Source organism: Podarcis liolepis (genome assembly GCF_965112155.1).
Source record: "Podarcis liolepis genome assembly, chromosome: 7".
Taxonomy (NCBI): domain Eukaryota; kingdom Metazoa; phylum Chordata; class Lepidosauria; order Squamata; family Lacertidae; genus Podarcis; species Podarcis liolepis.
In genome coordinates, this window is record NC_139561.1 from 87543217 (window position 1) to 87569806 (window position 26590).

A 26590-nucleotide genomic window follows, 5' to 3' on the forward strand; every position below is an offset into this window, starting at 1 on the left:
TGAGAACAGGGCCTTTTCTGCAGTGGCTCCCCAACTGTAGAATGCTCTCCCCAGGGAAGTTCGCCTGGCGCCTTCATTAGACACCTTTAGGCGCCAGGCAAAAACATTCCTTTCTATGCAGGCCTTTGGTTGATCTGATCTGCATCCTATGCCCTTTTAAAATGTGTTTTTTTTGGGGGGGGGAGGGCTGCTGTTGGGTTGTTTTTATTTTTATTATGTATTTTGTGGTTTTATATCTGGATTTTATTCTGTGAACTGCCCTGAGACCCATGGGTATAGAGCTGTATATAAATTCAATAAATAAAATAAAAAATAAATAAAAGGAAGAGCGGGTGGTGTGGCACCCAACAACGGTAAACTGAATAATAGTAGTTGTTGTAATTAAAATAAATAATAATAATAATTTATTTATACCCTGCCCATCTGGCTGGGCTAATAGTAGTTGTAATAAAAATAAATAATAATAATAATTTATTTATACCCTGCCCATCTGGCTGGGCTTCCCCAGCCACTCTGGGCGGCTTCCAACAAAATATTAAAATACAGTAATGCATCAAACATTAAAGTTTCCCTAAACAGGGCTGCCTTCAGATGTCTTCTAAAAGTCTGGTAGTTGTTCTCTTTGACATCTGCTGGGAGATCGTTCCACAGGCAGGGTGCCACCACCGAGAAGGCCCTCTGCCTGGTTCCCTGTAACTTGGCTTCTCACACGGAGGGAACCTCCAGAAAGCCCTCGGAGCTGGATCTCAGTGTCTGGGCAGAACGATGGGGGTGGAGACACTCCTTCAGATATACTGGACCGAGCCCGTATATAGTCCTTTGGTCGTGGCAATATGTGTGCAGGAAGAGAGGGATGTGGGGGTATGGGCACCAAGCCTTTTGACGTACCCCTGCCCATGGAAGCTTCATAGAAGCATGGAATTGTAGAGTTGGAAGGGACCCTGGGGGTCATCTAGTCCAGCCCCCCCCTTTCATGCAGGAATATGCAGCTGTCCCTTACGGGGATCAAACCAGCAACCTTGACATTATCAGCACCAGGCTCTAACCAACTCATTGCCCCTTCAAGCTCCTTTGCCTGAAACCAGTAAACCAGTTCCATGTAAAAGACCCTGGTGGTTAGTTCCTCAGAGCTAGTGTGGTGTAACGGTTGGAGTCAGACTAGGACCTGGGAGGGGAAAAGGAAAGGGACCCCTGACCATTAGGTCCAGTTGTGGCCGACTCTGGGGTTGCGGCGCTCATCTTGCTTTACTGGCCGAGGGAGCCGGCGTACAGCTTCCGGGTCATGTGGCCAGCAGGACTAAGCCGCTTCTGGCAAACCAGAGCAGCGCACGGAAACGGCGTTTACCTTCCCGCCGGAGTGGTACCTATTTATCTACTTGCACTTTGACGTGCTTTCAAACTTCTAGGTTGGCAGGAGCAGGGACCGAGCAATGGGAGCTCATCCCGTCATGGGGATTCGAACCACCGACCTTCTGATCAGCAAGCCCTAGGCTCTGTGGTTTAACCCACAGCGCCACCTGCGTCCCACAGGACCTGGGAGACCAGGGTTCAAATCCTTTCCTAGGCCATTAAGTTCTCTGGGGAGGGGAAAAACCTTGGGAGCCTAACCTACATCACAGGGTTGTTGTGTGAGAATAAAACAAGGAGGAAAGGAGCTCTGGGCACCACCTTGAGCTCCTTGGAGGAGAACGTGGGCTAGAAAATGCAGTGGATAATAAGTAAATAATAGGGTGCTGAACTACCTCTGATGCTTCCATGCCTTTAACCTCTGACCTCTTCCTTTCCCCAGCCTATTGGAGATGAGAGCCAAGCGCGGGTGTTGGAGGTTATTGGTGAAAAGCCAGGTGAGAAACGATTCCTTTTATCACCACTAGGGGGCGTTACTTGCTTCTTTCCAGGCTGTGCTTGCGTTGCCTTTTTAAATAATACCTGGATCTATTAAATTCTTCCTTATTCCTGGTTTAATCTTCATATCCCCCTGTGTTTTTCTTTTTCTTTTTTTAAACAGCATTTGACTTCAAGGCGAAAGGGCACCTGGAAATTGGGGAAGACCTGGATATCATAAGGCAAAGGTGTGTATGAGAAATTGGCGGTCTCGTCCCTTCCCACATAAGGCACTCTGCTTAAAAGGGACTGTTCTGACTCCCTTTCTGAGCACAGTGAAATGAAGCAACAGCTCCACCTTCTGGTAGAGAATGAGAGAGTGCCTTTTACCGTATTTTTCACTCCATAGGGCGCACCTAGTTTTAAGGGAGGGAAATCAAGGGGGGGAAATCTTATTCCCCCCCAGCCCCAAAGAGCAGCGTACAGGCTGTGCGCAACCCCTCCCTTCCCGAGGGGTTGCATGCGGCTATGGCACAAGCCAAGGCAGCCAGCAGGATCCATCCCGCTCGCTGTTTTGGCTTCCTCTTTAGCCCCGTGCAACCTCTCCAGCCGGGAGAGGCTGCACAGGGCTAAAGAAGCCATAGCCACGTGCAGCCTCTCCCTGCCGGCGGGGCTGTGCACGGCTATCCCTGAAGCCTGGAGAGCGAGAGGGGTCGGAGCGCTCCCTCTGCGCTTCGGAGGCTTAGCATTGCTATCGCTGAAGCCAAGGAGCCTGCATTCGCTCCATAGGACACACACACATTTCCCCTCAATTTTTGGAGGGGAAAAAGTGCGTCCTATAGAGCGAAAAATGCGGTACTTTCAATACAGTCTGGAAAAAATTAAGTTTCCCCCTTCTTCCCTTAGTCAGTGCCAGTAATATTCTCTAGGCAGCTGCCTCTTCCTAAGGAGAAGTTCATGGCTCAATGGTAGGGGATCTGCCTAGCCTGCAAAAGGTCTCAGGTTCAATCCCAGTGGCATCTGGGAAAGGCAGAACTGGAAATGTCTCTAATCTGTCGTCTCAGAGATCTGCTTAATAATAATAATAAATTTTATTTATACCCCACCCTCCCCAGCCAGAGCCGGGCTCAGGGCAGCTAACACCAATAAAATCACAGTAAAAATATAATAGGGGGAAAAGAGAGGCGGGGGGACAATTTAAAATACAGGTTAAAACGCAATTTAAAATGCAGCCTCATTTTAAAGTAGCTGATAAATCAAGACCATAAGGGGAGGGAAACATAAGGGTCAGACCGAGTCCAAACCAAAGGCCAGGCGGAACAGCTCTGTCTTGCAGGCCCTGTGGAAAGATGTCAAGTCCCGCAGAGCCCTGGTCTCTTGTGACAGAGCGTTCCACCACGTCGGGGCCAGTGCTGAAAAGACCCTGGCCCTAGTTGTTACTAATCTAACTTCCTTGTGACTTGGGACCTCCAAAGTGTTGTCATTTGTGGACCTTAAGGTCCTCTGTGGGGCATACCAGGAGAGACGGTCCCGTAGGTACGTGGGTCCTAGGCTTGCTTTCTGTCTATTCTGACTGCTGCCCCAGAAGTGATTGGCTTGCAATGTAAAGGGGAAATGGTGGTTTCAAAGTTGCCCCGTAATTTGCAAACACATACGCAAATCATACACTTCTCAATTATATAAGTTCCTCCTCCGAGAGCCCTGCTCTCTACCATATTGTTTGCCCTTCTCTCTCAGTTTCTGTGCGTTGAGCGAAATTTCCAAAGCATGCACACACACACACTGAAATCCCATCACCATCAGTAATGTGCACAAAGTTGTTTGGGGCGGGGGGAATCAAATTTTGGCCTTGCACAGGGCACCATATTACCAAGGTCTGCCCCTGATTGAACCTGCAACCTCCTGCTTGCAAGTCAGACACCCTGGCACTGAGCTGTGGCTGTTTAAAATATAAAAATTATCTACATGGTGCCTAGGGAACAACTTGCACCTTAAGATCAGCAAGACAAAGGAGATGGTGTTGGGCTTTCGGAGGAAGAGAGGAGAACTAGCCCCGCTGTACATCAGGGAGGGCTGTGTGGAGAGAGTCTCTTCCTTTAAATTCCTAGGAGTTTATCTCAGTGAAGACCTTACTTGGAAAATCAATACAACCCAGGTGGTTAAGAAAGCCCAACAGAGACTCCATCTTCTCAGAGTATTACGGAAGAACGATGTCAGTCAACATTTGATGATCTCCTTCTACTGGTCCACAACAGAAAGTGTCCTTTCCTACTGCATCACGGTGTGGTACGCTGGTTTGACATCAGCTGATAGGAAGTGCCTACAGAGGGTGGCGAATACAGCACAAGATATTATGGGCTGTCCCGTGAATCCACTAGATGAAATAGCGGAAGAAGGTTGCCTCAGGAGAGTGAGGAAAATTCTCAGGGATGATTCACACCCTGGCCGGCACTTTCTTGATCTCCCGCCCTCGGGCAGAAGATATAGAAGTACGATTAGTCGCGCCAACAGGGTAAAGAACAGCTTCTATCCGTGGGCTGTTAGGCTGCTGAATGAAAAGATAACAACAGGGCAACAGACTTTCGGGTTTGGTGGGTGTGCGTCAGTAAACGAGGGGAATTAAGACTAAGAGAGCTGAGTGGGGGGTGCTCGTGTAATCTCACTGTATACAAGTTGTACAAGTGACAATAAAGTCAGTTTAGCTGGATACAACCCCATGTAAACAGGCTCCGAGGCCTGGTATAAATTGCCCCATTGTTGCAGCCACCAGCTCCCTGAAAAAGCGTTGGAGGAAGTGTGCTTGTGCGAAGGCAAGCAGAGGAGCGAGGGAGCAAACAAGACTTAGACAAATTGCCTAATGCCCTGATGGAGGGAGAGGGTGCTAAATATGATTCCGCCAGGACAAAGGGTGCCTTTGGTCTCTGAGCAGATATTTCCAGAATTTGCAGGCACCCATTAGCTGATTGGAAGCCCTTCTCCTTCCTGAACAGGGATGAATATTTGATGGGTGGCCTTTGAGATGAGCTGTTTGACCCCAGGGCCTTTTCCAGTAGCAGGCTGCTTCCCACCCACCACCCACCCCCGTGATCTGTTTCACAAAGCTCCCTCTGAGCCTCGGGCCAAAGCTGAGAGCCTCTCCTGTCACGAAAGGAAGCCTGCCATTGACTAAATGCGTTCGTCATGGAATCGGCACTCTTAACGTGGCCGTGGGGCCATGTTTCCTGGAGAGCGTTGTCCTCCTTGGTGCAACTGGATATTGGGAACATGGCAGGGAAAGGACCACAGCTCAAGGGTCAAGCAAGCAGAGAGTTCAAGCAGAGAGTTCAGTCCCCAGCACCTCCAGGGAAGAGCTCCAGCCTAGACATTTGTTGTAACAAGGCTCTTTAATCCAGTTTGCGCAAACCTAAGTTTCTGGTGATGGAATGGCTCCCTGCAAAATAGTGACAGTCTGGGGGTAGCTAGTGACTCCTGAAGCTCTTGGCTGTTGACAGGGCTTAAAAGGCCAGCTAGCCCAGCCTGCCCTCCCCCAAGCAGGTGTTGGGATGTGTCTAAGGGAACGGGGGCAATTTGCAGGCCCCCAGCTGGCTCCAGTCCACTGGCTGGCATCCGGGCAAACTCAGGTCCTTGGAACAGCATCAAAACAGCAGCACACAGCTTCAGAAGCCTTCAGAAGCTTGAGCACGCCTCAATCAGCAGAGTAAATAACACGCAACAGAAGTGGCAGACAGAGGCATATGTAAAGCATATTTACAAGCAGTTTATTCAGCATAGTTCAGGACAAAGAAAAACATGTCTGCTATCTTTCATGTCCAAGAACAGGAAACATAAGCAAAAGCTATACACAACGGAAGTTCCCAGCAAGCTGTGTTGGAATGTAAACACATGTGACAGACAACAGTCCACATATCTGTTTCTCTTAGGGTGGAACAGAACATCAATATCCTAACAGCAGGGTAACCCACATTAGCAGATCAAGCCCCACATCCCTGGGAAGCTCCTCAAGGCCTTCTTCTTTCCTCCCCTCTGTTCCGCAGGCGCCTGTCCCACATCTCGGGCTACCGGTCATTCTACCTCCGTGGGGCTGGAGCAATGTTGCAGCAAGCCTTGGTGCAGTTCACTTACAACAAGCTGGTGAAAAAGGTACCGAACGGTGTGTGGGGTTTTTTTTGGGGTGGGTACCCTGTGGAGCAGAGTGTCCTCATCTGCTGGCCCAGAGTAGGGCTTTGGGGGGTAAGTGGGTGGGTGCAGGGATGTCAAAGAAGGACTTCAAAAGTGATGGAGTGATTGGTTCTAGTGCTTTAATTTAAAAAAAGGTGTGGACTTACTGCAAATCAGCCTGCCAGGTCTCCCAGCCTTTACAGTACAGTGGTACCTCGGGTTACATACGCTTCAGGTTACAGACTCCGCTAACCCAGAAATAGTGCTTCAGGTTAAGAACTTTGCTTCAGGATGAGAACAGAAATCGTGCTCCGACGGCGCAGCGGCAGCAGGAGGCCCCATTAGCTAAAGTGGTTCTTCAGGTTAAGAACAGTTTCAGGTTAAGAACAGACCTCCAGAACTAATTAAGTTCTTAACCCGAGGTGCCACTGTGCATGGCTTACTAGCTGAACATGTGAAAAGGATCTAGGGGTTTTGGTGGGCCACAAGCTTAACATAAATCAGCAGTGTGATGCAGCAGCAAAAAAAAAAGAAAGAAAAAGAAAAAGCGAATGCTATTCTAGGCTGCATCACCAGAAGTATAGTGTCCAGATCAAGGGAAGTACCGTATTTTTCGCTCTATAGGACGCACTTTTCCCCCTCCAGAAATTAAGGGGAAATGTGTGTGTGTTCTATGGAGCGAATGCAGGCTCCTTGGCTTCAGCGATAGCAACGCGAAGCCTTCAAAGCGCAGAGGGAGCGCTCTCTCCGTGCTCCGGAGGCTTCGCATTCCTTTCACTGAAGCCTGGAGAGCGAGAGGGGTCAGTGCGCACCGACCCCTCTCGCTGTCCAGGCTTCAGGGACAGCCAGCCGCCTGAAGCCTTTGGAGCGCAGCGGGAACCTGCGCTGCACTCCGTAGGCTTCAGGTTCCTTTTGCTGAAGCCAGGAGAGCAAGACTCTCCCGCCTTCAGCAGAGAGGGAGAGCTGCGCAGCGCCCCTTCAGCGAAGCGGGAGGAGAAATGGAAGGGGCTCCGTTTCTCCTGCTGCTTCGCTGAAGGGGCGCTGAGAATTTTTTTCCCTTGTTCTCCCCCTCTAAAACAAGGTGCATCATATGGTCGGGTGCGTCCTAAAGAGCAAAAAATACAGTACTAGGACCACTCTATTCTGCCTTGGTCAGAGCACACTTGGAATACTGTGTCCAGTTTCTGGACGTCACAATTAAGAAGGATGTTGACAAGCTGGAAGGGTGTGCAGAGGAGGGCGACCAAGATGATCAAGGGCCTGGAAACCAAGCCTGATGAGGAATGGTTGAAGGAGCTGGGTATGTTTAGCCTGGAGAAGAGACTGAGAGAAGATAGGATAGCCAAATATCTCAAGGGCTCTCACATGGCAGAGGGAACAAGCTTGTTTTCTCCTGCTCTGGAGAGTAGAACTTGAACCACTGGCTTCAAGTTGCAAGAAGGGAGATTCCAACCATACATACAGAAAAACTTTCTGACAGTAAGAGCTGTTCAGATGTGAAACAGACTCTACTTGGAGGTTTTTAAGCAGGTTGGGTGTCGCATCTGCCATGGATGCTTTAGCTGAAAATCCTGCATTGCAGAGGTTTGGACTAGATGACTTTGGTAGCACCTTCCAACTCTAAGGATTCTCTGATTCCTTCCTCTGCAGTGTCATATATTAAATTTACAAACCAGTTGTTCCTTCTTGGGATCTCCTAACAGTCGAGGCATAACCCATCTGGGCTACATAATTCTAAACACGGGAACTGAATAATGCAAAAAGTGTTGTGCTGCATCAGACCAAATTCTGTCTTGTCCAGAGTTGTTTCCCAAAATGTCCCATCATCTCACCACCGGCCCAGCTGTGGGCAAAAGCCCCTCTTCCACGACCTCTTCTCTGCGCCAGGACAGAAGATGTGAGAACCAGGCATGGGGCAATGTCCTGTTCTTGACCTTCCCCTTGTCTTGCCCTCTCTCTTTAGGGCAGGAGGGGGCAATTCCTCCCTTTGCCGATATCTTCTTAGGGGGTGAGTGGCTGGACGCAGGTGGCGCTGTGGGTTAAACCACAGAGCCTAGGGCTTGCCGATCAGAAGGTCGGCGGTTCGAATCCCTGCGACGGGGTGAGCTCCCGTTGCTTGGTCCCTGCTCCTGCCAACCTAGCAGTTCGAAAGCACGTCAAAGTGCAAGTAGATAAATAGGTACCACTCTAGCGGGAAGGTAAACGGCGTTTCCATGCGCTGCTCTGGTTCGCCAGAAGCGGCTTAGTCATGCCGGCCACATGACCCGGAAGCTGTACGCCGGCTCCCTCGGCCAATAAAGCGAGATGAGCGCCGCAGCCCCAGAGTCGGCCACGACTGGACCTAATGGTCAGGGGTCCCTTTACCTTTACCCTGTTAGGGGGTCCCTGGGAGCCAGGCACCCAAAAATGGTTCCTACAGCTCTTCATCCTCTTCCTTTTCCCCCCACAGGGCTTTATCCCCATGACTGTTCCAGATCTGCTGAAAGGAGCCGTCTTTGTAAGTAGTCTCACTCCCACAAAAAAAAGATTCATGTTCAGGTTATCAGATTTTTTTTCAATGAATCCAGGGACACTTTTCAACTTTAGTAGGAATGATAGTAGGAATTTTATCAGGGGACTGATTTGTAAATCAGCCGGACCATCGGCTGGGTGAGGACTGCAGGGCCTGCTCCCTTCCAGGGCCTTCTCCAACTGGCCCAGGGGGCGTGGCCCAGGCCCTTTCTCCCGGCTATAAAGGGACTCCTGCTGCAGGGAAGCCTCGGACCATCGCCTGGGTGAGGACTGCAGGGCCTGCTCCCTTCCAGGGCCTTCTCCAACTGGCCCAGGGGGCGTGGCCCAGGCCCTTTCTCCCGGCTATAAAGGGACTCCTGCTGCAGGGAAGCCTCGGACCATCGGCTGGGTGAGGACTGCAGGGCCTGCTCCCTTCCAGGGCCTTCTCCAACTGGCCCAGGGGGCGTGGCCCAGGCCCTTTCTCCCGGCTATAAAGGGACTCCTGCTGCAGGGAAGCCTTGGACCATCGGCTGGGTGAGGACTGCAGGGCCTGCTCCCTTCCAGGGCCTTCTCCAACTGGCCCAGGGGGCGTGGCCCAGGCCCTTTCTCCCGGCTATAAAGGGACTCCTGCTGCAGGGAAGCCTCGGACCATCGGCTGGGTGAGGACTGCAGGGCCTGCTCCCTTCCAGGGCCTTCTCCAACTGGCCCAGGGGGCGTGGCCCAGGCCCTTAGTTGGAACAAACTTTTGGGAAAGCTGGGAAGTGTTCTGCAATTGCTTCCCTGTTCCAATGTGTTTTAAAATGTCCTCAAGCGGTCGGTGGCAATTTAAATTTGTATTTCTTTTTTTCCTTTTTTCTCTTGTTGGGGGTGGGGGGTGTAATGGATATTTGGTTGGGGATTAATTTTAGTATAATTGTTCTGTTTTTGTTTTCTGTTGTTTTATTGGTTCTGTATAGTTTGTGTTTTGTTTTTAAGGGGCGGGATCAGGGCTGCCTGGGAGTGAGGCCCCAGCCAACACGATGGCTGGGACAAGTTCCACAGGGGGGAAAGCACTGGGACATCCGATCTCGGTGATCATGGGCAGGAGGCGGAGTTACGCTAAGACCAGACCATGTCATTACCGAGGAGGCAGGTTTAGTCGTTGTTTGAAGACTATCCCTGCCTCCGGGTCTGGCCTTGACCAGATGGATACTGGAATCAACAGGGGAAACCCACATAACCTGAAGGTGTTGCTGTGTAATGCCAGGTCAATGATGAATAAAACCACTGCCATCCACAACCTGATTGTGGATGGAGGATTTGACCTGGCTTGTGTGACAGAGACCTGGTTGAATGAGGCAGATGGGCCTGTCCTTGCTGCCGCTTGCCCACCAGGTTTCTCTTACGCACAGCAACCCAGGTCATGTGGGCGGGGAGGGGGGGTTGCAGTGATTTTTAGGAAGTCATTAGTTTGCATCAGGCGTCCTACTGGGAAGACCCAGTTTTCTGAGTGCATGTTCTGGAAGTTGGGCAATAGGGGCAGTACAGGATTCCTTTTGGTGTACCGACCTCCCCGCTGCACCAAGGATTCCCTGTCCGAGCTGCTTCAGGTCGTGGCGGATGTTCTCCTGGAGACACCTAGTTTGGTTGTCCTAGGGGATTTTAACATCCACGCCGACACGACCTTACAAGGGGCCGCTCGGGACTTCATGGAAAGCATGGCCTCCATGGGGCTGTCCCTGAATAAGTTGGGCCCAACTCATAGTCATGGACATGCCTTAGACCTGGTATTCACCTCTAGCGACGTGGGTGATCTGACACTAAGTAAAAATGAAACCAAAGAAGTGCCATGGTCAGATCACTTCCTGGTGCAACTGGACTTCTCCGCGACCCTTCCCCTCTGCAGGGAGGTGGGACCAATTCGGATGGTCCGCCCCGCCACTTAATGGATCCAAATGGTTTCCAGAGAGTGGTAGGGGATGCTTTATCCCATGTTGATGGCCTTTCAGCTGATTCCTTGGTGGCCCGCTGGAATGCGGAGTTAACCAGGGCTATCGACTGTCTGGCTCCGAAGCGCCCTCTCCGATTGCATGGAGCCCGGACAGCCCCGTGGTTTTCTTCGGAGCTGAGGGCGATGAAACAATCGCTGAGACGGCTAGAGCGTCGGTGGCAGAAAACTCACTCCGAATCTGATCGGACACAGGTTAGAGCTCAACGTCGAGCCTACCAAGTGGCGATAGCGACGGCGAAGAAGACTTTCTTCACTGCCTCTATTGCATCTGCAGAAAATAGTAGCAGGAGACTCTTTCAGGTGGTCCGCAATCTAACGGAACCACCTTTACCACCGGGGCCTTGTAAAGACCCCAAGATCTCCTGCAACGATTTTGCAAAGTTTTTTGCAGATAAAATCACTCATATTCGGAAGGAGCTAGACACCACCGTGGGAGCAGGGCTGGGGCGGGAGAGTGCTAGAGCCCTGTCTGGTCAAGTTGCATGGAATCAATTTCAATCCGTTACCCCCGAGGATGTGGACAGGCTGCTTGGACGAGTGAAACCAACCACCTGTCTCCTTGATCCTTGCCCATCCTGGCTTATAAAAGCTAGCCGGGAAGGGCTGGGCGATGGGCTCTGCGGGGTGGTGAATGCTTCCCTCTGTGAGGGAACATTCCCAGATCCACTGAAAGAGGCGGTCATTAAACCGCTTCTTAAAAAACCATCTTTGGACCCGGATAGTATGGCCAACTATCGCCCAGTCTCAAATCTTCCATTCTTGGGCAAGGTGATTGAGCGTGTGGTTGCTGAACAACTCCAGGCACGCCTGGAGGATGCGGACCATTTGGATCCCTTCCAATCAGGGTTCAGGCCTCATCATGGGACTGAAACTGCCTTGGTCGCACTGGTTGATGATCTCCCGCGAGCTAGGGACAAAGGTGAGAGTTGTTTCCTGGTTCTGCTGGATCTCTCAGCGGCCTTTGATACAATCGACCATAACATCCTTCTGGACCGTCTAGAGGGGTTGGGAGCTGGGGGCACTGTTATACAGTGGTTTCACTCCTTTCTCCTGGGCCGTGTTCAGAAAGTGGTGGTGGGGGATGAGTGTTCAGACCCTTGGGCCCTCACTTGTGGGGTGCCTCAGGGTTCCGTCCTCTCCCCCATGCTTTTTAACATCTATATGAAGCCGCTGGGAGAGATCATCAGGGGGTTTGGACTGGGTGTTCATCAATATGCAGATGATACCCAGCTCTACCTTTCTTTCAAATCAGAACCAGTGAAGGCGGTGAAGGTCCTGTGTGAGTGCCTGGAGGCGGTTGGAGGATGGATGGCGGCTAATGGATTGAAGTTGAATCCTGACAAGACAGAAGTACTGTTTTTGGGGGACAGGGGGCGGGCTGGTGTGGAGGACTCCCTGGTCCTGAATAGGGTAACTGTGCCCCTGAAGGACCAGGTGCGTAGCCTGGGAGTCATTTTGGACTCACAGCTGTCCATGGAGGCGCAGGTCAATTCTGTATCCAGGGCAGCTGTCTACCAACTCCACCTGGTACGCAGGCTGAGACCCTACCTGCCCGCTGACTGTCTGGCCAGAGTGGTGCATGCTCTAGTTATCTCCCGCTTGGACTACTGCAATGCGCTCTACGTGGGGCTACCTTTGAAGGTGACTCGGAAACTACAGCTAATCCAGAATGCGGCAGCTAGACTGGTGACTGGGGGCGGCCGCCGAGACCACATAACACCGGTCTTGAAAGACCTACATTGGCTCCCAGTACGTTTCCGAGCACAATTCAAAGTGCTGGTGTTGACCTTTAAAGCCCTAAACGGCTTCGGCCCTGTATACCTGAAGGAGCGTCTCCACCCCCATCGTTCTGCCCGGACACTGAGGTCCAGCGCCGAGGGCCTTCTGGCGGTTCCCTCATTGCGAGAAGCGAAGCTACAGGGAACCAGGCAGAGGGCCTTTTCGGTGGTGGCGCCCGCCCTGTGGAATGCCCTCCCATCGGATGTCAAGGTGATGGACAACTACCTGACATTCCGAAGACATCTTAAGGCGGCCCTATTCAGGGAAGCTTTTAATGTATGATATTTTAGTGTTTTTTGGTTTCTGTGGAAGCCGCCCAGAGTGGCTGGGGAAACCCAGCCAGATGGGCGGGGTACAAATAATAAATTATTATTATTATTATTATTATTATTATTATTATTATTAAATCCGGGACTGTCCCTGGGAAATGGGGACGTCTGGTAACCTTAGAGCCTGCTATATATGGAGGCAGGTCTTTGGTCCATCTAGTTCAGAATAATAATAATTTATTATTTATACCCCGCCCATCTGGCTGGGCTTCCCCAGCCACTCTGGGCGGCTTCCAAAAAATATTAAAATACTGTAATACATCAAACATTAAAAGCTTCCCTAAACAGGGCTGCCTTCAGATGTCTTCTAAAAGTCTGGTAGTTGTTGTTCTCTTTGACATCTGGTGGGAGGGCGTTCCACAGGGCGGGCACTTTCCCGTTGTTGCTGGATTGCAGCTGCTAGCATATCTGACCACTGGGCATGCTGGCTGGACCTGATGGGAGCCCTGTAGACTCACCCTGTGTCACACCTCTCTCCTCTTGCTTCCCAGGAAGGTTGTGGCATGCCCCCAGAAGCCAGCTCCTCTCTGCTGTACAACATAGACCCTTCTCGCTTTGAAGACCTAAGCCTGGCAGGCACGTCCGAGGTTGGCATTGCAGGTATGGCAGAAGGGTGGAGCTCTGGCCTCTAGATTTCCTTGCAGGAATGTCCTCCTCAATGGAGTACTGGGAGAGAACTTTCTTATGCTCCAGAGAAGGTTTATTGGCCTTCCCCATCTTTACATCCCCAGATGTTGTTGAACTGTAACTCCCATCATTTCTGGCCATGCTTGTTCCTTCATTGTTCATGCCACTTTCCCCCTCGTTTTGTGCCATTTTTGCAGATCCCCTGCTCTTTCCAGGCCTTCAATCAATTTAAAATTGATTAAATCAATTTATTTAATTATTTGCTGACACCATGTGTATACGGTCACGTTTAAAAGTGGAGAGAAGGACTGAGCGATATATCAATACATCGTCCAAGACCAGTTAGAAGTCCTTATCATGATATTGGCCTCATAGTTTTTGACCTGGCGGAATCATATTGTGAATCATGGTGTGTGTGTGCTATGCAAAAATCACAATGTGGGAAAAACCGTGAAGCCAGCCAGTGCCGTTGCAAAGCTCCATCCTTCTTTCAGACATCATGATATCTCAGTCTATCACAATGTTTAGCAGGTGATATATCGTGATGTTGAAAACCAGGTATCGCCCAGCCCTAGTGGGGAGACACTTGTATTAACAAAACTCTGCTCTTATCTCCAAAAGAAAGAGAGAGGCAGGCTGCACATAAAATGTAGAAACAAAACTCTTTTGAAAAGTTATTGATAGTTCCTTCTTCATCCCTGGTTGAAAAATGTACGTTAGCAAGACGGGGTTGGCGAGAGCAACCGGGGCAAAGGAATTAAGGAATTGTGCCCCAATTTCTTCCCTCAAATCCATTCTCACCGCCTTCTCTTCCTACTAGGGTACTTCATGGATCATGCGGTGAATCTGAAAGACACCCCCGTCAGGTGAGAAACTTTCTTCCCACCTTGTGGATGCATTCAGGTGCCGCTGCGCACATGTTCAGAACTTTAAAGGTAAAGGGACCCCTGACTGTTAGGTCCAGTCATGGCCGACTCTTGGGTTGCGGCGCTCATCTCGCTTTATTGGCCGAGGGAGCCGGCGTACAGCTTCCGGGTCATGTGGCCAGCAGGACTAAACCACTTCTGGTGAACCAGAGCAGCGCACGGAAACACCGTTTACCTTTCTGCCGGAGTGGTACCTATTTATCTACTTGTACTTTGAGGTGCTTTCGAACTGCTAGGTTGGCAGGAGCAGGGACTGAGCAACGGGAGCTCACCCCGTCGCGGGGATTTGAACCACCGACCTTCTGATTGGCAAGTCCTAGGCTCTGTGGTTTAACCCACAGTGCCACCCGTGTCCCGTTCAGAACGTTAGGTAAAGGTAAAGGGACCCCTGACCATTAGGTCCAGTCATGGCCAACTCTGGGGTTGCGGCGCCCATCTCGCTTTACTGGCTGAGGGAGCCATCGTACAGCTTCCGGGTCATGTGGCCAGCAGGACTAAGCCGCTTCTGGCGAACCAGAGCAGCACACCGAAACGCCATTTACCTTCCCGCTGGAGTACCCACCATATCCCAGAATACAGTTCGTACAGCATCATTGCTACATCACTTACATGTCACATAAGGGGAGGGGTTAACCTTGGCAAACATGTCCAGACAAGTTCTTGGTACAAGATTAGCATAAGCAGAAATGGCAGGGCAAGACTCAGGTGTAAGATTAGCATAGACAAATATGTCTTAAGTACCCACCACCCAAAAGTACAATAGAAGTTCCTTTGCATGTCTGGAGCCTGAGGCGAGTCAGGTGATGAGATTTGGCTTCCTTTGGCTAACAATTAGCCCAGCAATTGTCACCTCTGAGAACTTCCTGGAGTCCATTTTCAAGGCGAAAATAGCTTTGGAATGGAGGAAGCTGGGAAAGGAGATGATTTTATATTATTTTTAAAGCTAGGTAACTTCCCTGAGCTGTCAAGTTGAAAGGATACATTCAGGCATAATATTTGTAATATTTAACTTTAAAGATGCGCCCCCACCCCCGGTAATTTCCGTAACACTGCCATCCCGTGGAATTGCGTTGTGCACCCACCCACAGACCCCTCGGCCCTCCTCTGCCCAATTCCTCTTGACCACTGAGATAGGAATTTTATGGTCAGGAAGTCCAACCTGGAACCATTTTGATTCCTAAACTGACCAAATCCTTTCTCTGCAAGGTTAAACTGGAAAAGCCTCCCCATTGTCTCTTTCCTCACAAATCCTGTCTCAAGGATATGTCTGTTTGAATAAGGTGTGAGCCTGTGACCTGGCCCAGGAGATAAGTATTTTACCACTACAAAAGAATGGCCAGGCTCCCCAGGCAATCCAATCAAGTAACTTGCCAGACAGGAGATAAACTGTGACAGGAGAAAAACAACATTAAAATTTCTGTGATGTAGGTGAGATGTATCTGAGGGGTGGTCTTAGGTTACACCCCTTCTGTGATGTATGCATAATGTTTCTGGGGGTGGTCTTGATCTAGAGGATGGGAAATTCAAAAGTCTTTATAAGCCATTGCACAGCATTTTTGTGGGTCCTCTTCCTCTCCTGCGTGTGAGGGGAGTACCCTGTTGCAACAGATCAATAAAGATCAAGCTTAGTAGCTGCTTTGCTTCTCAATATTCTCTGGTTGGCCTCTGTTATTTTCTCCTACCAATAGGGAACCTATGTAAGGACCCTATATGGGCTCTTGGATACCCCATAAGGGAAAAAGGGCATGTTTTTATTTACAACACCACTGACCTCACCAGCCCTTCTGTCTCTTCTTCCGCCTTGGCCAGGACAGTGTGTGTCAGCACGTGCTACAGGGCGGAAACAGAAACCCGCCATGAGTCGTGGGGACTGTATCGAGTGCATCAGTTCACCAAGGTGAGGAAGACGTGCGCTCGAGGTGTGGCGCCGTTGGAGGTGGGGAGAAGGGACAAGGTCTGCAGCATAGGCCTCGGTCCTGTATACCTGAAGGAGCATCTTCACCCCCATCGTTCGGCCTGAGGTCCAGCTCCGAGGGCCTTCTGGCGGTTCCCTCCCTGCGAGAAGCCAAGTTACAGGGAACCAGGCAGAGGGCCTTCTTGGTGGTGGCGCCCGCCCTGTGGAACGCCCTCCCATCAGATGTCAAGGAAATAAACAACTATCTGACTTTTAAAAGATATCTGAAGGCAGCCCTGTACAGGGAAGTTTTTAATGTTTAATGCTGTATTGTGTTTTTAATATTCGGTTGGGAGCTGCCCAGAGTGGCTGGGGAAACCCAGCCGGATGGGTGGGGTATAAATAAATCGTTATTATTATTACCGTATTTTTCGCCCCATAGGACGCACTGTTTCCCCTCCAAAAATGGAGGGGAAATGTGTGTGCGTCCTATGGGGCGAATGCAGGCTTTCGCTGAAGCCTGGAGAGCGAGAGGCATCGTTGCGCACCGACCCCTCTCGCTCTCCAGGCTTCAGGAAGCTATCCGCAAGCCTTGCAAGCCCGGTGTGAGTTCCCGCCAAGCGCGCGAGGCTTGGGGCGGCAGCCTGTCGCCCGAAGCACGGGGAGCCCTCCGGAGGGTGCCCCGTGCTTCGGGCAGGTGAGCACAAGGCTTGGGGCGGCAGCCAGGGCGGGGGGGGGAATATATTTTTTTTATTCATTTCCCCCCCAAAAAACGAGGTGCGTCCTATGGGCCGGTGCGCCCTATAGGACGAAAAATACGGTAGTAGTAGTAGTAGTATTGGTGCATCCTGAGATTTTTTGGGGAGGGGCGAAGTGGAGCTCGAAGAGAAATTTGATACATTAACAGATGCTAATGGCACATCAAGCGTGTTGTTCAGTTCGACGCAAGTACAGCAAATGCATGGGTTCGGTTAATCGGACTCATCCCGAGTCTCTCTTGCTTTTCGCTTCAAACGATGCAAGTTTCTAGTCCTCAGCGCTGCAAAGATAGCCCGTTCTCATTGAAAAAGCAGAAAGCCAGAGGGCCCAGGTGATCTTAGCTTTCTTGAAGGGATGTGTGGGCTTCAGCGCTGGCATTAATAAGAAGTGCATTGTAAGCGGCACACAAAGTTTACATGGGGGCCTTGGAATGCTTCCTGCAGGGTTTCGGGCTCCCTCCGCTGCTTCAGCACAGAAAGTGGAGAGGTGGTGTTGTGTAGTGGTTAGAGTGCTGAACTAGGACCTGGGAGAGACCCAAATCCCCACTTGCCCTTGGAGCTCTGTGGGTGAGACCTTGGGCCAATCAGTCACTCTCAGGATTGTCGTGGGGATTAATTGGGGAGGGGGAGAACTGTGTCTTCCTTTTCTTCTCCCTTCCCTCTTCTCCTGCAGTTACTCTTTCCTCTCCCTTTGGCTAACAGATCTCTATTAGATGATAGATAGATAGATAGATAGATAGATAGATAGATAGATAGATAGATAGATAATTTATTACAGTGGTACCTCGCAAGACGAATGCCTCGCAAGACAAAAAACTCGCTAGAGGAAAGGGTTTTTTGAGCTGCTTCGCAAGACGATTTTCCCTATGGGCTTGCTTCGCAAGACGGAAACGTCTTGCAAGTTTGCTTCCTTTTTCTTAACGCCGTTAATACAGTTGCGACTTGACTTCGAGGAGCAACTCATAGAACGTGGTGTGGTAGCCTTTTTTGAGGTTTTTAAAGACTTTGGTGATTTTTGAAGCTTTTCCAAAACTTTCCCGACACCATGCTTCGCAAGACGAAAAAAATCACAAGACGACAAAACTCGCGGAATGAATTAATTTCGTCTTGCGAGGCACCACTGTACTGTCGGAGACCAGCTTATAAAACACAATTGGGGGTACAATCCTAGAAGGAAAACAAACATTTAAAACAATATACAATAATAAATTTATAAACTATGTACAGCAATAAACTACTGCAGGGAGCTGACCCAGAGTCACCCATGGAACCGAGTTTGGGGATTTTCTTAACAAACTAGTTTGAGTTGGGGGTTGGTCTGCGCCTACAGATCTGTACACAGAATCTGGCGACCATCCGGGTTGTCTTCTGATCTTTGCCTAACAGGAAAAGGTCGAATTTTTGCTTTTCCGGGAGGTCAGCGAGCCTCACCAGCAGGGGATCAATGGTCTCACTACGTGCCTCTTCATAAAAGGGACATCTCTATAATCATACACTCTCTCCCCACAATCCAGGTGGAAATGTTTGGGGTCACTGCCAATGAGACTGGGTTCGAAAGCGAGGCCCTGCTGGACGAATTCCTGGCCGTGCAGAAAGAGATCTTCTCTGAGCTGGGACTGCACTACAAGTAGGGAGTCATGCAAGAGCTGGGGGGGGCAGCTGAAGGACCCCCGCTCGCCGCTGGCTGCTGGGGACGTGGGTGTGTGATCATTGAGGGGGAAGGAGGGCTGCTAGCCCAGCCAGCAGAGACATGTCTGGTTGCATCCCGTACCCACCTTAGAGGGTATACCTAGGCATGCTTAAAATACAGTACTAACAAAGCAAAGCAACGTCCAGGGAACATCAGAACGCTGCAGCACAATTGCTGACAGGAGCGAGAACTCACCAGCCTACAACGCCCGTGCTCAGAGACCTGTGGTAGCTGCTCATTTGCCAGGCCCAATTCAAGGTGTTACTATTAGCGCATAAAGCCTTTAACAGTTCAGTACAGTTTACCTACAAGATTCTTAGAAAGTTGAGGTCATTTTACCGTATTTTTTGCTTTATAAGACTCACTTTTTCCCTCCTAAAAAGTAAGGGGAAATGTGTGTGCATCTTACGGAGCGAATGCAGGCTGCGCAGCTATCCCAGAAGCCAGAACAGCAAGAGGGATTGCTGCTTTCCCTCTTGCTGTTCTGGCTTCTGAGATTCAGAATATTTTTTTCTTGTTTTCCTCCAAAAACTAGGTGCGTCTTGTGGTCTGGTGCGTCTTATAGAGCGAAAAATACGGTGATCTGTTTCTGTATTTTAACTTCTGTGTGCTTTAAACTATTGCAACTTTTTCTTGAGTTTGCTGTTTTATCTTTTGTAAATGGCTTTGAGGGTTTGCTTGCTTTCTTGTTTTCAGTCCAACGGTGTATGAGTTCTACGAAATAAGGCCAAAAAAGGTAATCTCACTTATTTACTTAGCAATTCTCAGGCAGCAAGACCTGGATAGAGAAGGCCAATCAGGTTGTTCCCAACTTTCATGGCCGCCGTTATGCATCTGATCCCGATTTCTCTTTACCGATAGGGTCCTCGATATGCCCACACAGGAACTGGGTCTACCTGCATACAGGAAATTCGACATTGAGGCCTGGATGCCCGGCCGGGACAAGTATGGAGAGGTGAGTGGGGGAAGAGTCCGCTGGCTCCTGAATCTCTAGTTCAAGGGCCAACCCAACCACAAGGTGGAAGAAGCGCTGGGGAGAGTGCGATAGATTCTTCTCAATCTCCTTCTGCAGAGAAGTGGCGCAGAAGGATAAGAAGAACACAGGAATGTAGAAAATCGGACTGTGGGTCCGTCTAGCTTAGTATTGTCTTCACAGTCTAGAGACTTCCCCTCCCTCCCTCTCCTGCGAAACTCTCCCCCTTTAATTCTGAGGGTGGTGGGGCCTTAACCCGAGGTACTATTGCTGGGTTAGCGGAGTCTGTAACCTGAAGCGTATGCAACCCGAGGTACCACTGTATCTGGAGCAACTTTGGGGGAAATAGAAGCAGGGCGGCTTATGGCATGGGAGCTGCTGGGAAAACTGCTGGGCTGTCTACAGCCTGGCCTCCCACAATACCCAAGGGGTAAAGGTAAAGGGACCCCTGACCATTAGGTCCAGTCATGGCTGACTCTGGGGTTGCAGCGCTCATCTCGCTTTGCTGGCCGAGGGAGCCGGCGTACAGCTTTGGTCATGTGGCCAGCATGACTAAGCCGCTTCTGGCAAACCAGAGCAGCGCACGGAAACACCATTTATAGTGGTACCTCGCAAGACGAAAAACGCGCAAGACGAAAGAGTTTTCCGTTTTTTGAGTCGTTCCGCAAGACGAATTTCCCTATGGGCTTGCTTCGCAAGACGAAACGTCTTGCGAGTTCTTGCGAGTTTGTTTCCTTTTTCTTAAAGCCGCTAAGCCGCTAATAGCCGCTAAGCTGCTAATAGCCGTGCTTCGCAAGACGAAAAAACCGCAAGACGAAGAGACTCGCGGAACGGATTAATTTCGTCTTGCGAGGCACCACTGTACCTTCCCGCCGGAGCAGTACCTATTTATCTACTTGCACTTGACGTGCTTTCGAACTGCTGGGTTGGCAGGAGCAGGGACCGAGCAACAGGAGCTCACCCCGTCGCGGGGATTCTAACCGCCGAACTTCTGATCGGCAAGCCCTTGCTGCTGTAGTAGCATACATAAATGAATTTCTATACAATTTAGGTAGTTCTGGTCCTATAATTGCCAAAAGAAAGCCTTCTGGGTTGTTGTTTTTTATAAAAGTTATTTTGAACCTCCTTTTCAATTCATTGTTTATCGTTTGATGATGACAAAATCTGACTCTCGTGTTTACAATCATTTCTGAGATCTGCCTCCAACACAACTTCTGCCTTGGCCAGTTATGTGTCTTCCCTTCGTTTCCCCTGCTAGATCTCCAGCGCCTCCAACTGCACAGACTACCAGAGCCGCCGGCTGAACATCATGTACTACAACCAGGAAGGCCGCCTGTCTTATGCGCACACGGTAAGATGGGCCCTGGGCCTGTGGCCTGAGATACAGGGATGGGTGGGGAGAAGAACTTAGGAAGAACTTCCTGACAGTAAGAGCTGTTTGACAGTGGAATTTGCTGCCAAGGAGTGTGGTGGAGTCTCCTCCTTTGGAGGTCTTTAAGCAGAGGCTTGACAACCATATGTCAGGAGTGCTCTGGTGGTGTTTCCTGCTTGGCTGGGGGTTGGACTCGATGGCCCTTGTGGTCTCTTCCAACTCTAGGATTCTATGATTCTAGGAGAGGCCAGGTGTCGATAACCTGTGCTTTCCCCCCCTCCTGAACCCGATGCCACACTGGGGGCCTCCAGCGTCTCAGCACAGCTGTCTGTTCTTTGCAGGTCAACGGCACAGCCTGCGCTGTTCCCCGGATGCTCATTGCCCTCCTGGAATCCAACCAGCGCAAGGTTCGTTGCTGGCATAATCATCATTATCATCATCACCTGTTATTTATGACCCACTCATCTGGCTGGGTTTCCCCAGCCACTCAAATATTTTATTGCAGGGGCCAGGGGAACCTCAGCCCCTAGGACAGGGGTCTGCAACCCACGGCTCCGGAGCCGCATGTGGCTCTTTTGCACCTTTGCCGCGGCTCCGGGGCGGATACTAGCGAGGGGAGGAGGCGCATTGTGCGCACCAACACTCCCCAATGTGACGGGCGCTGTACTGGCTGTGACGTCGCATGGGGGCGGTGCGTGCGTTAGTCACGCACCGTCCCAACGTCACCTTCCTGCCCGCCCGCCCGCTACATTGTAAGGGGCATGGTCACTGTTTTGAAGGGGAGTGAAGAACACACACACACACACACACACACACACACAAAAAGGTAACTTGTTAATTTAACGTTTATTTCTATGAGGAGGAGTAATTCTGAGGGGTCAAACAAAGAAATAATAAGAAAGTGACAAAAAAGTTATTTTTATAATGACGAGTTTTGCGGCTCCCAGTTTTTTTTTCTTCGGAAATGGGTCCAAGTGGCTCTTTTTGTCTTAAAGGTTGCAGACCCCTGGCCTAGGAGTTTGCTTCTGTGGATTGTTCCAAGAGGTCTATAGCTTCCATCCACTCCAGGGCTGATGGGGATTTTTGGGCGTACCCTGTTAGAAACAAGTTTGGTGTGGGTATGACGCTGTGGTCCCCCCCTCATTTTTAAAAAATTAATTTTCCCAAAAAAATTAAAACAAACAAACATACAGCCTAGTTGTAATTAAACCAATCTTAATCACATCGTTGAGTGACTCCCTCCAATCCTCCTGATTGAATTTCATTGTATATCATTTTAACAGTTTTCCAAAGTCAGTTTTCTCAAAAAAATTAACTTGATCACTTAACATCTTACTTTCTTTCTAATTTAGCTTTAATCATCTTAATTCCTACCCTTAAATATTTAAATCCTAAGCCTATCTAATATTTGCAAGCTTTTCCAGTTAAGTTATCTTAACATATTTAGCTCAATAGTCTTTAAATTTCATCCGTTTGATGCTGTGCTGTTACAGTCATACCTCAGATTACAGACGCTTCAGGTTGCATTTTTTTCTGTTTACGGACTGCTGAAACCCAGAAGTTGCGGAACGGGTGACTTCCGGGTTTTAGCAGTCGCGCATGCGCAGAAGCGCTAAATCACGCTTTGCTCATGCGCAGAAACACCAAATCGCAACCCACTGCGGGTGGCGAACATGCGTCCCACACAGATCACATTTGCAACCCGAGTGTCCACTGTATTCTTGGACAAACAGGCCAAACCTTACGCCAAAGAATAAACGGACATAAATCTGACATCAAGAATCACAAAACAGAGAAACCAGTAGGAGAACACTTCAATCTCCCAGGACATTCTATACAAGATCTCAAAGTAGCTGTTTTACTACAAAGGAATTTCAGAAATAGACTGGAAAGAGAAGCTGCTGAATTGCAACTCATTACCAAACTTAAAACCATGGAGAGACCTGGTCTGAACAAAGACATTGGATTCTTATCTCATTATACATGACTAAGCCATTTTTCACCTTCTCACCCCTTGCCTTTTCCTGTAAGACCTATTGCAGTCGTTAAAAGTCGTCAACAGGCTCATCTCAGCTATCTGCCAATCTCCCATTCCCACCACCCTTCTGAGTAATACCCCTCCCCACCTTCTCACTATATAGAAGGGTCTGGCAACTTCTGTTTCAGTGTATCTGAAGAAGTGTGCATGCACACGAAAGCTCATACCAAGAACTAACTTAGTTGGTCTTTAAGGTGCTACTGGAAGGAATTTTTTTTATTTTGACTATGGCAGACCAACACGGCTACCTATCTGTCACTGTATTCTTGTTATTTATTGAATTTATAGACCGCCCTATACCCGGAGGTCTCAGGGCGGTTCACAGAATAACCAGGGCGGTTCGCAGAATGTTGCGCAGAGGGCAGAAGGTGGCCAGCACAGGGTCCTCAAACCCCCTCCTTGCCTTTGTCCCTCCTCTGTAGGATGGCAGCGTTCGGGTACCAGATGTCCTCCAGCCGCTGATGGGCACAGAAATCATCGGCAAGCCCAGCTACACTCCGTTGAAATACATCGGCCCAAACCAGCCCAAAAGACACTGAACACCCTCCAAATCCTGGGGTGCCTTGGAAAATCTGAGATGGTCAAGAAGTCCAGAGACCCAGGAGAGGAAGGAAGGATGAGCATTTGAATAGTGACGCTGCCTAGTGGATGGGATGGGTGACTTTGGACTGGGGGGGGGGCTGAAATGCCAGCGAGGTGATCTTTACCCCCAATTGGGCACTGTGGAGAGAGAGAGCTCACCTCTTCAGGGTAGAGGGGAATATGAGCTGTCCTTCCCAAGGTGATCTTCATGGACCCAGAGCGCTTCCAGAAAAGGCTGGCTGTGAAGTCCCAACATGCGACTTGGGACAGGAATCCCTAATGCCCTTCCCTGGAGTTCCTGCCATTTTCCCATCAGCCAGACTCCAGTTAGCGGCTTCCTCTATTGTCTTAACCTCTATTGTATTTCGTTGGTGGGGAAGCGGGGTACATTGATCAGAACCGTCGACGGAACAGAGAAGACATTCGCCCAATAAAAATCGCTAATGAAAACGTCTGTTGGCTTCTAGCAGTGATGGTTTTGGCATGCTGCGTCCCCTGGGATGCGGGTGGCGTTGTGGTCTAAACCATAGAGCCTAGGGCTTGCCGATCAGAAGGTCGGTGGTTCGAATCCCCGCGACGGAGTGAGCTCCTGTTGCTCGGTCCCTGCTCCTGCCAACCTAGCAGTTCGAAAGCACGTCAAAGTGCAAGTAGATAAATAGGTACCACTCCGGCGGGAAGGTAAATGGCGTTTCCGTGCGCTGCTCTAGTTTCGCCAGAAGCGGCTTAGTCATGCTGGCCACATGTCCCGGAAGCTGTACGCCGGCTCCCTCGGCCAATAAAGTGAGATGAGTGCCGCAACCCCAGAGTCGGTCACGACTGGACCTAATGGTCAGGGGTCCCTTTACCTTTACCCCTTGGGTATTGTGGGAGGTTGGGATGTGGACAGCCCAGCGGTTTTCCCAGCAGCTCCCAAGCCATAAGCCACCCTGCTTCTGTTTCCCCCAAAGTTGCTCCAGATACAGTGGTACCTCAGGTTGCATACACTTCAGGTTACATACGCTTCAGGTTTAGAGACTCCGCTAACCCAGAAATAGTGCTTCAGGTTAAGAACTTTGCTTCAGGATGAGAACAGAAATCGTGCTCCGCTGGCCTGGCGGCAGCAGGAGGCCCCATTAGCTAAAGTGGTGCTTCAGGTTAAGAACAGTTTCAGGTTAAGAACGGACCTCTGGAACGAACTAAGTTCTTAACCCGAGGTATCCCGAGGTAACCCAGCCAGATGGGCGGGGGATAAATAATAAATATTATTATTATTATTATTATTATTATTATTATTATTATTATTATTATTACCACTGTAGTGCAAAGGTGGCTCCCTCACAGCCTTCCCCTCTTGAAATTCCCAGCCAAGATTTTGCATACTTATGGAATATTATCGAAGCCTAGAACTGGAAGGGACCCCGAGGGTCATCTAGCCCAACCCCCCACAATGCAGGAATCTTTTGACCCAATGTGGGGCTCGAACTCACAACCCCGAGATTAAGAGCCTCCTGCTCTACCAACTGAGCTATCTCAGCTAGAGAGAGAAGCATGGAACCATAAGGAAACTTCCCTCATGAGGAAAGGTAGCAGCATTTGGGACTCCTTAGTTTAGCGGGACCCGGGTGGCGCTGTGGGTTAAACCACAGAGCCTAGGGCTTGCCGATCAGAAGGTCAGCGGTTTGAATCCCCATGACGGGGTGAGCTCCCGTTGCTCGGTCCCTGCTCCTGCCAACCTAGCAGTTTGAAAGCACACCAGTGCAAGTAGATAAATAGGTACAGCTCCAGTGGGAAAGTAAACGGCATTTCCGTGCGCTGCTCTGGTTCGCCAGAAGCGGCTTAGTCATGCTGGCCACATGACCCGGAAGCTGTACGCCGGCTCCCTTGACCAATAAAGCGAGATGAGCTCCACAACCCCAGAGTCGTCCGTGACTGCACCTAATGGTCAGGGGTCCCTTTACCTTTACCTTTAGACAAAAAGCAAGAGGTGATATGATAGGCGCTTATAAAAAGATGCATGGCATGGAGAAAAATGGATAGAAGTAAGTTTTTCTCCCTCTTGGAACTCGTAGAACGTGTGGACGCCCTGTGAAGATTCAGGGCAGAGAGAATCGTAGAACCGTAGTGTGGGGAGGGGCCCTCAAGGATCATCCAGTCCAACCCACTGCGAGCCAGGATTCTCAGCTAAAGCATCCCTGACAGATGGTCACCCAACCTCTGCTTAAAAACCTCCGAGGAAGGAGAGTTCATCACCTCCGAAGGGAGACCAGTCCCCTGTTGAGCAACTCTTACTGTCAAAAAGCCTTTTTTCTTGATGTTTAGTTAGAATCTCATTTCTTGTAACCAGATGGGCGGGGTATACCGTATTTTTCGCTCTATAGGACGCACTTTCCCCCCCTCAAAAATGAAGGGGAAATGTGTGTGCGTCCTATGGAGCGAAGAAGCCATAGCCCCGTGCGCGCTCTCCCGGCTGGGGATGTGACGCGCGGCTATGGCAGGAGCCTCTCCGCTGCGCCTTTCCGCTGCTCGCTGACCTGCTCTTTGGGGCTGGTGGTGGGCTTCCCCCCGCCAGCCCCAAGGAGCAGGTCGAAAGGAACCTGAAGCCTGGAGAGCGAGAGGGGTCAGTGCACACCGACCCCTCTCGCTCTCCAGGCTTCCAAGGTAGCCGCCTGAACGCACCTTAAACGGCACCTTGTTTTAGAGCGGGAAAACAAGAGGGGGAAAGTTCTCCCCCTCTCTGTGCAGCGCCTCCTGCCACTTCACTGAAGGGGCGCTTGGCAAAGAGGAGGAGAATTTTTTTTTTCTTGTTCTCCCCCCTCTAAAACAAAGTACGTCCTATTGTCTGGTGCGTCCTATGGTGCGAAAAATACGGTAAATAATAAATTATTATTATTATTGAGTATTTCACACAGCGCACAGTTCAGCTATGGAACTGACGGCCCGCAATTTGTTTGTTGTTGTTTTTTTAAATATTTTTAATTAGGAATGTCAACATAACATTTTATCAAAAAACATATCATCCTTAATTCCGCCCCCCTTATTTTCCCCCTCCCTTCCCTCCCCAGACTTCCCTCAGCTCCTTTCTCTGGTTTATCAACATACGTTATTCTCTGCAAGTTACCAAATCGTATAGATCCTTAATTTATCCAAATATTGTCTATAAAAAGTTTGTGAATGTTTATTC

At 49.9% G+C, this 26590-nt stretch overlaps 1 protein-coding gene and 1 long non-coding RNA gene across 2 annotated transcripts in view; one reads left to right on the forward strand and one right to left on the reverse strand.

Annotated features, from left to right (window-relative positions):
- SARS2 (seryl-tRNA synthetase 2, mitochondrial) overlaps nt 1–23884 on the forward strand; it is a 29250-nt gene extending 5366 nt beyond the window's left edge. The window contains exons 5-16 of the mRNA XM_083515910.1: nt 1790–1844; nt 2009–2072; nt 5859–5964; nt 8432–8479; nt 13062–13170; nt 14018–14063; nt 15933–16020; nt 18290–18402; nt 19327–19420; nt 20697–20789; nt 21152–21217; nt 23271–23884. Of these exons, the coding sequence (XP_083372036.1) occupies nt 1790–1844; nt 2009–2072; nt 5859–5964; nt 8432–8479; nt 13062–13170; nt 14018–14063; nt 15933–16020; nt 18290–18402; nt 19327–19420; nt 20697–20789; nt 21152–21217; nt 23271–23387 (999 nt within the window). The 3' untranslated portion in view covers nt 23388–23884. The remainder of the gene's footprint in view (nt 1–1789; nt 1845–2008; nt 2073–5858; nt 5965–8431; nt 8480–13061; nt 13171–14017; nt 14064–15932; nt 16021–18289; nt 18403–19326; nt 19421–20696; nt 20790–21151; nt 21218–23270) is intronic.
- The window catches only part of LOC310712747, a 410683-nt gene that overhangs the window by 181162 nt on the left and 202931 nt on the right, over nt 1–26590 (reverse strand). The window contains exon 3 of the long non-coding RNA XR_014528979.1: nt 20047–20303. This is a non-coding gene — a long non-coding RNA (uncharacterized lncRNA). The remainder of the gene's footprint in view (nt 1–20046; nt 20304–26590) is intronic.